The following is a 14,909-nucleotide window of genomic DNA, read 5'->3' as shown; positions in this document are numbered from 1 at the left end:
TGTAGGCAATTCAAAATCCCAATGACATACAGCTTCAAGAAAAAGCTTGGAATGCAGTGTGTCCTCTCGTTGTAAGGCTAAAGAGATTTTACGAGTTTTCCATTAGACTAGGTGAGTATGTGTTTGTACTTTTCATGTCCCGCATATGGAGTTCTGTTTTGGTGTTTGCGTAGGTAGGGGGAACAGCTTACCATATTGGAAAATGTCCCACATCCATCCACCATGTCAAATGACAGGCCATAACAGCTCTTGTCATTTTCACTTCTTTCAATCCACCACAAAGTTTCTTCCCCTGAAGTTACTGGCACCTTTAATGTGTCTCTACCAGTGAGTATCTTCTTGATCCTGTTCTCTGCTGTGTCCAACTCTTAATAGTTTTACTGTGAGCTGATCACACTTCTGAATAACAGAGAAGTTGAAAGATACAGGTTACCTGCTCACCCAACAAAGAACTTGCTTGTCTGGAGTCAAATGATAAATTTAATAGAGTAAAATACAAGAAAAACAAATATAACGTTATATCCTTAAGCTTTAAAAAAAATTGTGCAAGTACAGGACGGCTTTGTAGATGTTGAGTAATGCCAGATCTGGTTGGTAATACGCTCAATGTGACCAGCAATATGACAGAATCACTCCCCAGGGAGGAGGCTTCATTGGTTAATATAGTATATCTTGAATGAGGAAGGCAGGTCTTACTCTACTTTTGCCATAAAATGAGTGCCACAGATTAAGAGGAAAACACAGAACGTGAAATATCTTGGGAAAGTAATGATCATGATGTTGAGAGGACTAGAAGTTAAGACCCAGGGAAGTATTGAATGAACCAAACCAGTTTTCCAAGAAGAGAGGGTTTCTGAAGACTCTCTGGCAGAAGAGAGTAGCAGAGAGCGTAGACTTCTTTTTATGTTTCCTTAAAGGGTAGACCCAGTTAATGGAAATTCTGAGGAGCCAAAATTTAGCTCAGCAAGAGGGGAAACAATTCCTCATTGATAGCAGGCCAAGGTAGAACTGGCTGCCTTCTCAGAAGAGAGTGTATTCTTATACATGAACATCTCAAAAAGGCCAGAGACATCCTTGTAGAGATGCTATAAAAGTTATGTAAGAACTATATAGAGCAGACATGCGCAAACTTTTCTGTAAAGGGTCAAATCGTAAATATTTTAGATTTATAGGCCATCCTGTCTTTTTAGCAACTACTCGCCTCTGCTTCTCTCACGCAAGGGCAGCCCTAGTTATTACATAACAGAATGAGCATGTCTGTGTTTTAAGAAAACTTGCGTTTATTTACAAAACAAAAGTAGTGGACCAGATTTGGCCGATGGGCCATACCTTGCCAATCCCTGCTATAAAGGATTGGTTAAACGACTCCGTGCTATTAGAAATATATTGAAGAACAAGCTATAAGGGAATGTCTAGAAACAGACAAGTGGGAGTAGTGAATCTGCTGTAAGAACAATAATGGAGGTAGATAGGGCAATGGGTTGCTAGAAAATTATTCCTGGGATTAGGTTAGAGTGTGGGTGCAGAGAAAAGTCAAACAGGAGCAGAGGTCTTTCCCTGCAAAGCCAGTCATCTAACCTATGTGTTTAGGGCACTGTCGCATCTCATCCTGAATCATGAATGGCTGTCTCATGCACATGACCCAAAAACACATATTTGCAGTATTCTAATAGTGTCAGAGATTGGGATTACTAAATATGTCCAGGTCCCTCTGAGCTTAGAGACACATTTACAAAACACTGTGGTCATGGGGGTTTTCTGCAGGGGAGGCAGCCTGCCCGGCCATGTGGGATTCCTTCTCTTTCTGGTCCACACACAGCACACCTCACGTAGTTATTGGGAAAGACTCAAGCAGGTGGTGTCTGAGATTGTCAGCTGAGGCTGGGAATTGTCTTCTTTGAAGGATCTCTGTGGGCCGCTTCCAATATATTCATCTCTTTGATTTTCAGAAAAAGCTCTTCAGAGTTTACTGGAATCTCTAACTTGTCCACCCTACACACCAACCCAACACCTGGAAAGGGAGCAGGCCCTGGCAAAGGAGTTTGCCGAAATTTTACATTTTACCCTTCGATTCGACGAGCTGAAGGTTAGGCCAAATGTGCTGTGAAAATTTAATGAGCTTGTATTGAGTACTTACTGTTTACAGCTGCTCTATTAGTGCTGTGGGGTGGGTGGGTGGATAAATGAGTAGGATGTAACTTCTCCCCTAGAGAGACATATAATGTGGTGAGAATTTGCATTCCATGTGGCGAAAGTAATTTAACATAATGATTTGTATATGGAAATTTTAAATCTGCCAAATGAAATCAGAGAAAACCTTTTCAAGTATCTGTTCTGCATTGAGCCCAAATATACTTTCCCTGAAATCTAGCCCACAGGGCATATTTTGAAATAATGAAGCTGTGGGTCCTTATTTTTAACCAGAAGTTGCTTTGACTCTTATGTAACAAAGAGAAGCCCTGGAATATTTATAAAACCTAGTGTCTGAGCTCCTAATGCACATCCCCCATCTGATACTGAGAGATGACCTTCGCTCCTCTCTTTTGAATTTCAGATGAGGAACCCAGCTATTCAGAATGACTTCAGCTACTACAGGAGAACAATCAGTCGCAACCGCATCAACAACATGCATGTGAGTCCCTGGGTCGCCTTGACCTTTGCACCCTTCTCCATGGCTCTTTTGATTTCTGCATCAGGCAGAACCAGAGAGAAGACAATGTCCTTGTCTGCAATGCAGTTCCAGAGGAGAGTATCTGGAGAGTTTGAGTTTCTCTTTATAAATGCATCTTCTCTTCTTGTTTTCATCAGCTAGACATTGAGAATGAAGTCAATAATGAGATGGCCAATCGAATGTCCCTCTTCTATGCAGAAGCCACACCAATGCTGAAAACCCTTAGCAACGCCACAATGCACTTTGTCTCGGAAGTAAGTGAAGCTGAGAAACGAGGTGCTTTTCTTCTTAACTGCACAGAAGAGCTGCAAGCAGCGTTAACGCACATTTGTGTCTCCCATTTAGAACAAAACCCTGCCAATAGAGAACACCACAGACTGCCTCAGCACCATGACAAGTGTCTGTAAAGTCATGCTGGAAACTCCGTAAGTTAAATCAGAGGTGTATTCTTGGAAACTCCACCCAGCCAATGTCTGTTATGATGAAGATGTTAATGGCGTGTACGATTTGGGTCAACACTCTAAAGTTTTCATTTATATCATCTGCTTTAATTTCATTAAGAATTCTGGGTAGCAGGTGTCACTATCCCTATTTCATAGCTGAAAAAACTGAGACCCAAACTGGTTGACCGACTTCCCAAAGATTGCATAGCTTGTTAGGCAGCAGAACCAAGACTCAGATCAAAGATGCTGTAGAAGATGTGTAAGAACCAAATGGAGGGTGTGTTAAATGATGAGGTATCATGATAAATACATTGTAGAAAAGATGTAAAACCAAGAGTTTACATGATGAGACTGTTTCAAGACTGAGAATGGAGGTCTCTCTCTCTCTCTCTCTTGCTCGCTCTCTGCAGTTTTTTTTTTTTTTTGTACCTAAACTAGTCACTACTTGTTAGATTTAAAAATGATTGAGAATGTTGAGGTTGAAGCAGCATGGTAATCTGTCCTCAAAATTCTGAGCTCCACTTATGTCTGCAGCCCCTACTGTGCCTTTAAATAACCGGCCTGACTTCCCGAGCCTCGGTTTCCTCATCTAATGAAGTTCCCATAAGGCCATCTACTTTGCAGTCTTTAGGAAGACCAAAGGCATCAAGAGTGCCTTATAAAATCTGATATCTTGTTCAAATGTAAGATGGCATTAATTTCAAATATTTCACTTGTACCAAAGTTAAGATGTATTCCAAGGCAAAAATAGTAATCGTTTTCATTGCGGAGCCAATTCATAATGAAATAGATGCCAAGAAAGCCTCTAGAATTGGCCTGAATTATCTGAATCATCAGGGACCCTGTCAAGGTAAGTGGACAAAATTCAAACTCTACAAATACTCTTGGTATCAATGAATGATATATATCTATGAATGATACATATTTTGTTTAGGTATTTTTGCCAATCCAATATATCTGCAGCCTGTTTCTTAACAAAGGAAGTTACTCTGACTGGAGACACGATAGCTGCTCTGTAGAAATGAACCTGATTCTTTTTCTCTGTAATGATGCTATTACTCTCTATAATCTTGGACAGCCAGAAGGACCTGCTATAAAATATCCAAGATTGATGGGTGGGAGAGTGATGTACATGATGAGCTAGTCCGTTGAAGGGCAAATGAGAAGGGAATTTACTGCCCTTTAATTTACCGTATTTTCACACTGAATTGCTGGTTGAAGAGATTCAAGGAGAGTTATCATCATGGATTTCCTCAGAAGCACATTAACTGGTTGTTACAGGTCTGGGATTGTTCTCAAGAGAGGATTGGAGGCATCTAAAGTAGCCAGTTTTGGGGCCAGAGGAATCACATGCTCTGACAAGGAAGTGACGCTGCTGCTGTTTCTTCTCTTGCAGGGAGTACAAAAGCAGGTTTACTAGTGAAGAGACCCTGATGTTCTGCATGAGGGTGATGGTGGGAGTCATCATCCTCTATGATCATGTCCACCCTGTGGGAGCTTTCTGCAAGACGTCCAAGATCGATGTAAGAACAGCTGTGAAATGTGCTTTCCAAATAAGGCCCATGCAGATTGCCAAACAGACTTTCCTTCTCTTCCTCAGGCTCCTCAAGACCACTCCACGGAGAGTGATCTTTCTAAGATGCACAGCCTATCCTGGCAGCTGTCCTCACAGCAAGATGTCCAGGCTCTTTTATGTGCTTAGGACAAAACACGCAACCTCAAAAGCATAGCAGCAATGCTGCGATGTTGATCCCCTCAGCCTCTAATGGAGCTGTGCAGATGGACAATCACTTAGCTACATGCTGTCCCTTCATTTTCCCAATGTGCCATACAAATAGATGGTTTCTATTCTATACATGTCCTATCTTGAAGAGTTGGGAGATACTGCCTTATAAGACACCATGGTCAAATCCCAAATGACCCTTTCACTTCCTCTCCCACCACTCCCTACCTGTTGCTCCACTCAAGCCCCATGCTGTTCCTCATCATTTGGATATGAGTGATATGTGTGAGTACTTTCTCCTGCCCAGAGAGCATTCCTCTTCCTCTATGATGGGTGTATTTCTTTCAGACATGCTTCAAACGTCACTTCATCTAAGAACACATTTTCTGCATGGGATCAGCCCTCCTGCTCCTCTGATCCCCAGAGCACTCACCATTTTGTATTTTCTGACTCCTGCACAGTTTCTTGACAAGGACAAAGACCATAATCTCTATGCCTAATGTCTGCTCTACTGCCTGGGACAGTACCTGGCACATAGTGGGTGGCACTCAACAGATGCCCTGTAGGAGTTTTGATGGATGGATGGATGAATGAGTGAGTGAATGAATGAATGAAGATAATTGAAAACACATGATTTCAGTGCGCTGGTGCTTTTCCTGTTGATTGTGGGATAGAGCACATCTCTTCTTCATCCAGCACCTGTCTGCAGCACCAACTCAATAGTGTATCCCATGTATTCGTTTAAAGCCTTTAATGTTCAGAATAGGACCTCTTGGTAGTGACTTACTCCAGTGTAGCTGAGTCTGGGTGGCACACTGTGTTCACTCATCTGCAGAGAACAGTGTCCTGACGCTTTGGCCTTATGCAAGAGAAAGTCTACATGCCCAGGAGGGCCATAAATCTGAAGAATACAAGATAATGTATCAATAAAAAATGTAACTTGGATTACTCATTTTGAGGTTCTGGGTTTGTAGCATAGTTAGGTATGTTTCTTCCTAGAATCTTTACTACTTTTAATGTAATTATTTCTGTTTACCAAGAAAATAAATATTTATGTTAAAAACTTTTTGGTTGGGCATGGTGGCTCATGCCTGTAATCCCAGCACTTTGGGAGGCCGAGGGGGACAGATCATGAGGTTAGGAGTTCAAGAACAGCCTGGCCAACATAGTGAAACCCATCTCCACTAAAAATACAAAAATTAGCCAGGTGTGGTGGCGGGCACCTGCAGTCCCAGTTTCTTGGGAGGCTGAAGCAGGAGAATCGCTTGAACCTGGGAGGCAGAGGTTGCAGTGAGCTGAGATCACGCCACTGCACTCCAGCCTGGGTGACAGAGTGAGACTCCCATCTCAAAAGAAATTTTTTTTGACATGTAGGAAATGAAGATATAGAAAATTAAATGTATCTGTAATAACCTCACCGTAAGCAGAGGACCACCGTTCATACGGCAGCATATGTGTGTTACTTTCTTTTTGTGTAGATGCTTGTGTGGACGTCTGTGTGGATGTCCTTAACAAATTAGGAACCTGCTTTACGTGCTTTTTGAATCATATTTCTTTTACATAAAAGTATATTATGGGCATTTTTTATACCAATAAATATTTTTACTGTATCCTTTGTGAGGCTTTAACATTTTCATACTATAGATTGAGTATAAATAACTGTATAAATATTATTTGACTATGGATTGAGTTCATTACCCAGAACTTACGAAACATTCTCATTACCATAGCCATTTTTCAACTTGTCACAAAGTCAACAATTAAAAATACACTGCGTAAAATTATGCCTTGTAGCCCTAATGTTTAAAAAGCTTGGCTTTGCATGTTATTTGCTGAGTCTTTTGGTCGAGGCTGTAATCAGTATATCATGTTAGGTCTTCACACATAGCCCTGATGTTTTCTTTTGTCCATGGAGGTCTCACTACATAAGGCTTGTTCATATGGATGTTTGCATGTGCCTCTAAGAAAGTGAAATATGGCCAGCCCCAAACCAAAGGTTCCCCTCTCCCCACAAACCTGTTCCTTCTCCTGGGTTCCTGTCTCAGGCATTTTATCGTCCTCCAACCAGTCCCTGAGGCAGAGCCTAGAATTGTCCCTGAGAACAAGGAACGGTTTCTTCACCCCGTGTTTTATCAGTCACCACGTCCTATAGAGTCGACCTCAGATTAGTCCCCATCTCTCCCTGCTCCTCTATGCCCACTGCTGCTCCCACACTTCACACTCTCAGAGGCTCTCACTGGTCCTCCTCTCTCCGTTCTTGCTTCTTTCTGGTCCCTTTCTATATTAACTGCATTGCTGGATTATTTGACACCTGTCAAGGATAGTTTCTACAGTAAAAGGCCCCCAACTCCTGAACACGCTGTTGAATTCACACTGCATCTGGCCCTAGCTGCATCCCGGGCAGCGTCTTGTTATTCATACCTACAGCTTTAATTGCCCTAAGTGGAACTCAAAATTCCCAAACAGCATTCCCTGCTCTTCCACCCCTTTCCACATCTGCGTTCTCACTGCTTATTAGGCCTGGTTCACAAGAACACTTCCACACTAGGATAATGAAATACAGGAGAGGGACAGAATCTCTGGGCATCCCTGAGATGCCAGAGATGGCATCCCTGGGCCTGATGCCATCCTAGGCCTTGGGTGGCACATCCTGGCATGCTTGTAGCTTCTCCCAATCCAGCACGCATGACAGACATCTCTAATTGGCCATGACATTCTTTCTTGACGCACTTATAGTGATCCCCACACTCTGGCAGCCTCCATCAGTCTATCAGGGTCTATCAGGCCTGTAAGATAAAACTTTTGACATACAAGAAGCACAATGACAGAAAATGTTTCTAAGGGCCGTAATAAAACTGGCCCTTCATATAACCAAATCCAATATATAAGATAACAGCGTGTGAATAGCTGGGTTTAAAATAAGTGATTATGTTATTTGCAGAAAGATTCTTGGTTTGCCAGAAAACACTTCAAGATACGCATACTGTCATGTGAGCAATATAAATTCAGTTCCCATGCACTTCCCAAATTATGGGTCAACTGTATTATATGGACACAAAAAGCTAAGACACTTACCTAGGTTTGTGAAGACACTAAACAAACAAGCATGACGGGAACTCAGATATTCAGCCTCCGTGAAGTTCACATTCTGAACGGTGGCCCTTCATCAGTCCCCTCAAAGGTGATTGAGACATAGACCTGCTCCTCCAGGAGCTCCTGGTCTGGTGAAGGAAAGAAGTTAATATGGGCACTAAACTCCCCAAGTGTCTCTACTAAATGGTAGAGTAGTCTTGGGAGCACAGAAAAGTGTTGGTTACTTCTATCTAATGAAGGTAGAGAGGTCAGAATAGGATTCCAGGAGGTGCTGATCTTCAGCTGGGTCTAAAATAATTGTTAAGGGTTTGCCAGTCAAATAGCTCAAAAACAGAAAACATGCAGGGCAGAAGAATGGCGTAAAATTATTCAGTAAATCTCAGCTGAGCACTGAGTAGACAGAAGGCCGTGCATTTGGCTCCATAGTACAAGGCAAGAGGAACAAAGTCTCAAGTCTTTGTCCTTAAAGACAGGAAAGTGAAATGTACAATTGCAATATAGTATGAAAACTGATAATGATTGCAATCATACAGAATCCTCTAGAAGCCCAGAGGAACAACTTATCAGCCTGAGGGCGTGGGAAAGCCTGTTGGTCATTTCTGTGTTAGAGTTCTCTGGGAAGAAAGAATCTGACATTATGGATAGGTGTTATTATGGGTAGATATTGCATAGACGGTATTACTAAGATATTAACAAACATTGTGCTTTCTCCCCCTAGATGAAAGGCTGCATAAAGGTGTTGAAGGAGCAGGCCCCAGACAGCGTGGAGGGGCTGCTGAATGCCCTCAGGTGAGCTTCAGCTCTTTGTTAGGCTCTCAGGGAACAGCCAACCTTTCAGGGCTATTGCAAATGTAAATACTGTTGTGGATAGCACCAAACTTAACCCTTGCATATTTTAACACATTGAAATATCCCTAACAATCTTTTGAGGTCAGCACCATTTTTATCATCCCCTTTTTAAGGATGGAAAAAATTGAGATTTAGGGAAGTCAAATAACTTGCCAAAAGACACACAGTAAATGGACAAGCTAGGACCTACACCCAGGTGTGGGTGACCCCACGGGTCATGGACCTAATTCTCAGCCACACTACTTTGGGGCTTATAGGAACTTCTCAGAACAAGAGGCTTCCAGGCTCTCACTTTCTCCTTTACCAGTGGTTCCCAAACCTGGCCACCCTTGAGGATTTTGTGGGTACCTTTTGAAAACACCACATGTGACTCAGACCAAATGAATTGGAATCTCTGGCTAGGGGCTCAGGTATCCATTTTGTTTGTTTATTCTAAAGCTCTCCAGGTGGTTCACATGTGCAGCGACCAGAATTGTGAACCCACTGTCTAGATGCCTAAATATTTGGCCAGCTTCCTGGCATGTTTCAGCTCCTCACTGCTAACAAGTGATGCCTAGGCAGCTACTTTCTTCCCAGGGATGCATGTGCTTAATCCATTTCAGAGAGGGGATTCTTTTTTTAGCTCTGACACATCTGTAAGAATTGGTTGAATCACACTGCTGTGTAAATCATTCTCATACTAGATTGCAATCTAGAAGGTTTATGGTCCCTGATGTCTTATTCATCTTTGATTCCCCTGCGTTCCACTCAGTGTTGTACATGCAGTAAGTGTTCAATAAGTCTAAGTGGGATGGATCAATAATGCTCTACCTATGTACAACACTCAAGTTTTATACTCCACTTCTAATCACATTGTCTCATTTAATCATCACAAGTCAGAGAGGTAAGGCTGATCTGTTATCCCCACTTAATAAATGAAGAAACTGAGACACACACAAAATGAACAAAATAGACCTGAGGTTGATGCTGTTTTGCTGAGTTGCTAAGTCATCATCCTTCAGAAGAGATTTAGTATTAATATAAGAGCCTTTCAGAGTCCATGGGAAAACCAAGGGTTTCTCCTGGTGTCCATTTCACCCCACGATGACTCTATACACAGGAAGAAGGCTTTAACTTCTGAATGTTTTGAGCTCTCCAGCTTCGTTCAATCAAGCAAAACGCTGTGCTAGGCCATGAGTCCCATCTGATTTGTTAGAATCTGTGCCTCCTGGAGGCAATGTAGTGACCTGAAAGGAGCACAGGCTTTCCAGATAGCAAAATACAGGTTTGAATCAGAAATCACAAATCTCAAATCAGTAACCCTGTGATCTGAAATAGGTCATTTAACCTCTCTGAACCGCAGTTTTCTTATCTATAAAATGAAGGTAATAACCTCACCTTTACAGAATTATTGTAACACGAAACTTAACATGGAGCATCCAGGACCTGGCCAAAATTTTATTACATGTTAATTCTCTTTTCCTTCCTTAGCATAAATGATTCTACTCCCGGTTATTGGGAGGCTTCAGATTGCACCACTTTTGTGGGTTCGCTTACCTGCGTTTGTGCCCCCTTGTGGTGGCAATGAGGTTAATTAAGCATTGCCAGGAAAATGGAGAACCATAAACATTCAAGTTCTGGGCAATGCAGCTTTGCAAATCCCTGTTCTGAAATTTGTGAGTCAGCAGGGGTAGGCTCAGTCAGGATTCTGCACTCAATCCTATGAAGTCCGCCTCCCTGGAAACTAAGACCGCTCATATCTCCTCTGTGTAATTGTTTGATTATGTAAAAAAATCTACTCGATTTAATAACCATAATACAAAATTCCTTTGGAAGGAAGAATCAAATATTAAATCTGTCTGAGAAGACTGTGAGCACTGAAGTGTGTGTCTTTGTCTAAAGAATTAAGCTCAAATATCAATTGTGTTTCCCAAGGTAAAGATGGACCGAAGCTTACACAGAGCACTGTTTGCCGCTAACCTCTACCATTCTCCATCCAGGTTCACTACAAAGCACTTGAATGATGAATCGACTTCCAAACAGATTCGAGCAATGCTTCAGTAAGCTCTGCTCAAAGAAGAGGATCTATGTGCTGACCTCAGAAGATGTATATGTTTACATAATTTAATACAGATTGATGTTAATACTTGTGTATTTACATAACCGTTTCCTTCTTGTCACTGAAATATATGGACCTTAATTTGTATCCTGACTGACTCAACCCAGCAGAGCATAAATTGACTTGAGAGCCTTACCTTTGATGTCTGAAATGAAACCCCTTTCTCCAAAGGCAAATTTTGGAGACTTTGATCTTTGCTACTGGAGTCCTTTAACAACACCTGTAACAATCAAAACTTCCTAATTGTTTGTGGTAGTATTTTAATTCTAGATGTGTTATCTCTTTGGGAAGCATAGTTTATAGAAACACAAAATATTTGATTTCCTGTGTCGGCTCAGCTGCAAGAAACACAACTGTTATCTTGACAGAGGAAGAAGGGAATCCAAGAAAAATGCATGTGGAGAATTAAACCCAAGTGTTTTGAATTCAACACACCCCCTCTTTGTCCTCAGACTGCAATCCACACGTGCAACTTTTCTGTTTGCACGTGTTTTATTAATCAGCATATTCCTTTTCTGTTTAGATTTATATCCCTCTAATGTTCTCTTTTAATTTCACAAGAAAATAAAAATGCCTGTATTTTAATCAGTTAGTGGGAGAGCAACAGAAATAGATGTGCTCTTGCCACTGGACTGATGAAGGAGGTTGTCTGAGAAGTGGGGGACAGGTCCGCAGAGGTGCACTGAAGCAACAGGACAGCAATCTCTCTGCCTCAACCCTCTGCCTACAGTGATTATGGAAATGGAGCTTTGGCTTTGAAGTTATTTGTAAATTTACTAACCTTCCAGTTATCTGCAGAGTGCTGGGTGCACAGCCCCTCCTCATAGGAGCCCTGTTCTCTGAAGACCATTCATATGAGAACAGAGGTCTAGGGTACTGCATTAGTTACCAGAAAACTAGAGGAATTTAGAGGGGAAATATTCATGTTTTCTTTTTCTCTGGGTTTTAAAATTGGCTTTTCCCCAAGAGCCATTTTTGCTAGCCATGTTGCTAGCTTGTTGCAATGTAAAAGCCCTGGTGCGAGCGCCTGAATTGAGTCCTGGCCTTACTAAGGAGTCATAGTGCGATCTTGGGAAATGTGTTTAAGCTCTCAGAGTCTTAACTTCCTTTTCTCTAAAATGGGCAATTAAAACAATCTTCAAGAGCCCTGTAAGGTTAAAGCCAATAAAATGACTGACTCCGCCCTTGTTCCTTAGTAAGTAATATCCAGTAATCATCGCCCCACCTTGTCTTGTTGATGAACAATATTATGAAGCCTGCAGTAATTCTCTCTGTAGATCAGAGCTTAGTCAGAATGGAATCATGAAAATCTTTGATTCTGACCTCCCAAGGAAAAATGAAACCCAGAGGATGTGGTTATACAGGATGGCTCCCATGTGGGCCTAGAACCCAGGAAGCTTCACTCTTAACTCCATGCTCTTTCTTTTATGCCATGTGGCTGTGAATACACACTATAGGATGGGATTCAACCCTTCTAAGTAAATCCTCAGTCTGGTCTATATTATTATTTGCCTCTTTCCACTAGAAGGAGTCACCCAGACGTTTAGTAAATGATAATCCGAGAAGTGGAGTCTGAGTACATCAGAGTTTGGCATTGTTTGCAACATCCCAGGAATGAGCTGTAAGATACCATTGCTTTCTGGACTTTAGTGGTTAGCTGATCTTTCTTTGGATCCTCCAAGAAAAGGGAAAAAAATACTGGTCTTATTTTGTTTTAGCAAGGGAGCTCAGTCAAGTGGAAGGAAAGATTCCCTGGTCTGTATCTAAAATCAGTCAACAGAGAAGGAAAAGGCTCTTTTCCTTGGAGATTTTCAAGCTGAACAAGTACAGCTGCTTGGAGGAAGGTTCTCTCATCAGAATACAAATAGGCTAGATGGCCTTCAAGACTTTTTTGAACCTAAGGATTCTAAAACCCTAGAGGAAGCTGGAAGGTATGATTATACCAGGTGAGGAAATTTAGGAGGTATTCATCTTAAGAGATAGTCTATTTGGTGTCACATGTTACACTTGAGCAACAATTTTCTAGAATACAAATATAGAACCACGTAATGTTTATCCTCATTGGGTCAATTTCTCCCCCTCTATCAGGTGAGGATATTAAGGCTTAAAGAAAGGAAAAGACTTGGCAACTACCACAGGGCTCATGAGGGGCTTGAACCCATGTCATGTGTCTCCACCACAGCTGCCTCTCAGCTGGCTAAAGGAGAAAATGTTAGGGATTACCTGTCAAATTAGATTGATCTCAGAGTAAATAGATGAGCACATTTATAACTTTAAGTTAGACTTTCTATCAAATGGGACCAAACGTAGGGAAGGGGCTGCTGGCCTGCCCCAATTTAGCCAGGCCACCTTGTTTTAAAGCCAAGATTCGGCAGTACGTGGATTCCGAGAAGTCCAGGGTCTGAATTGTTGCCTCTGATTACTGGAAGGACAGGTTAACTGAATGTCTGTGATCACTAACAGGTGATGGGCATTGTGCTCACTCCAGAGATACTGTGGGAGACAAATTCTTTTAACAGGCTGTCCACCCAGAATCAGGAGTCATTGAACAATCATGGATTGTTGCATTTGGTTTTTTGTTTTTGTTTTTGTTTTTGTTTCTGTGCTGCATGCACATGCGTCCAAGACTCACGGGTGGTTTAGGGGAAAGTGATAGCAACAATGTCAATGTCATTGTTAACTATATTTCATATTTGAGGTCTCATCGTTTTCAAATAAACAGTGTTTTCCATGACTGAGATATTTATTTTGGGGAAAGCAACAAGGTAAAAATTATGTTTCTCATGCACTGCCACTTTGGCGTTATGACTCTGTTCTCAGAAACTCTTTCTGCGCCACTAGGAATTAGTAGTAAAAAAGAAGAAACAAACAACTGGAAATGGAGGTCTTCAAATATGCTGACCTTTGGGGTAGAATATTAACAACCAGAAAGAAAGGTTTGGATATTATCTTTTAACTATGAGTCAATATCATGCTTCATCAACATTTGTTCCTAGTTATCACCATTGAATTATGACATAAATGGTAAACTGAGGCTAGTAATGCATCATCACAGTTAAGTAAAAATAATTTTATGTTTTCCCTAAAGAAAAATTAAGCCTCCCAATCTTGGCATCCAATTGTGCAGTAGAATTCAGAGACTTCTCATTCAATCTTGTATCCTATACAGCTACAAATATTTTTTAAATGTTAGTAATAAACATTGGAATTTTGTCGTAAAGAGTCCAAAATCTTGGAACCCAGTTTTCTCACTACATCTATAAGGGCCATTACAGACCCAAAGCTGTTTTGAAGTTTTCATATGTTGTTTTCTGAAGTCATTGTAATTTTTTTTTTTTTTTTTTTTTTTTTTTTTTTTTTTTTTTGCCTGCTTTGCCTTTTTTTGTACAGGAGTTTTGAGTGTGAAATGAAAATTAAAGTTTGGTATATATATTTGAAAATTCACCTCTATTTTATATGATGCTCAGGGTTGAGTGGGTGATAAGCACATGATGATTAGTCTACATAGATGTTTGCCAGACACTTACTCTGAGAAAATCACACTAGCATCCCTTTACATCTCTGTAACCGAATTTCTAAAAAGAAAAAAAAGTAATACCCAAAATGTGCTACTCTTGATACCAGCTGTCTTTTGTTCATTTCAGCAAGAGAAACCTGAATAACGGCCAATGGCAGAAAATGACAAAAGGGCAGAAAATGAACAGAGACATAATTGATATCTAGAGATGCATGAGCCCTACTTGCCCAGAGATGCTAAGAAACGCTAATAAGCGATCTTTTCTTCTTTCTTTTGAGTGCAGGAGTCCTTTATGGGTTTGGCAAGATCAGCAAATAACATATTTTACGTTAACTACATTTTTCAATGTAAGCCCTGAAATAATTCTTTTAACTATTCAACTTTGAGGGTTTCCTAGAACACTACTTTTAATCCCCGCACTTCTGAAGCTGATCACCTGAGACCTGATTGTGTGTACTCTCCATGGCTCAGAATTCCCGAGAGACCTTCCACGATGCTCTATGAAAAAAAAAAAG

The 14,909-nt window shown here is 41.1% G+C and overlaps 1 protein-coding gene across 1 annotated transcript in view; it reads left to right on the top strand.

Moving 5' to 3' along the window:
• Window positions 1-13,611, top strand: part of CYRIA (CYFIP related Rac1 interactor A) — a 111,010-nt gene extending 97,399 nt beyond the window's left edge. The window contains exons 5-12 of the mRNA XM_021669019.2: window positions 6-111; window positions 1,950-2,086; window positions 2,555-2,632; window positions 2,809-2,925; window positions 3,017-3,096; window positions 4,511-4,637; window positions 8,649-8,719; window positions 10,759-13,611. Coding sequence (XP_021524694.1) covers window positions 6-111; window positions 1,950-2,086; window positions 2,555-2,632; window positions 2,809-2,925; window positions 3,017-3,096; window positions 4,511-4,637; window positions 8,649-8,719; window positions 10,759-10,822 — 780 coding nt within the window. The 3' untranslated portion in view covers window positions 10,823-13,611. The remainder of the gene's footprint in view (window positions 1-5; window positions 112-1,949; window positions 2,087-2,554; window positions 2,633-2,808; window positions 2,926-3,016; window positions 3,097-4,510; window positions 4,638-8,648; window positions 8,720-10,758) is intronic.
• Window positions 13,612-14,909: the final 1,298 nt, after the last annotated feature.

Source organism: Aotus nancymaae, unplaced genomic scaffold (genome assembly GCF_030222135.1).
Source record: "Aotus nancymaae isolate 86718 unplaced genomic scaffold, 86718_ANA_hifiasm-v0.15.2.pri h1tg000057l, whole genome shotgun sequence".
NCBI classification, from domain to species: domain Eukaryota; kingdom Metazoa; phylum Chordata; class Mammalia; order Primates; family Aotidae; genus Aotus; species Aotus nancymaae.
This window is presented reverse-complemented; position numbering and strand designations above follow the sequence as displayed.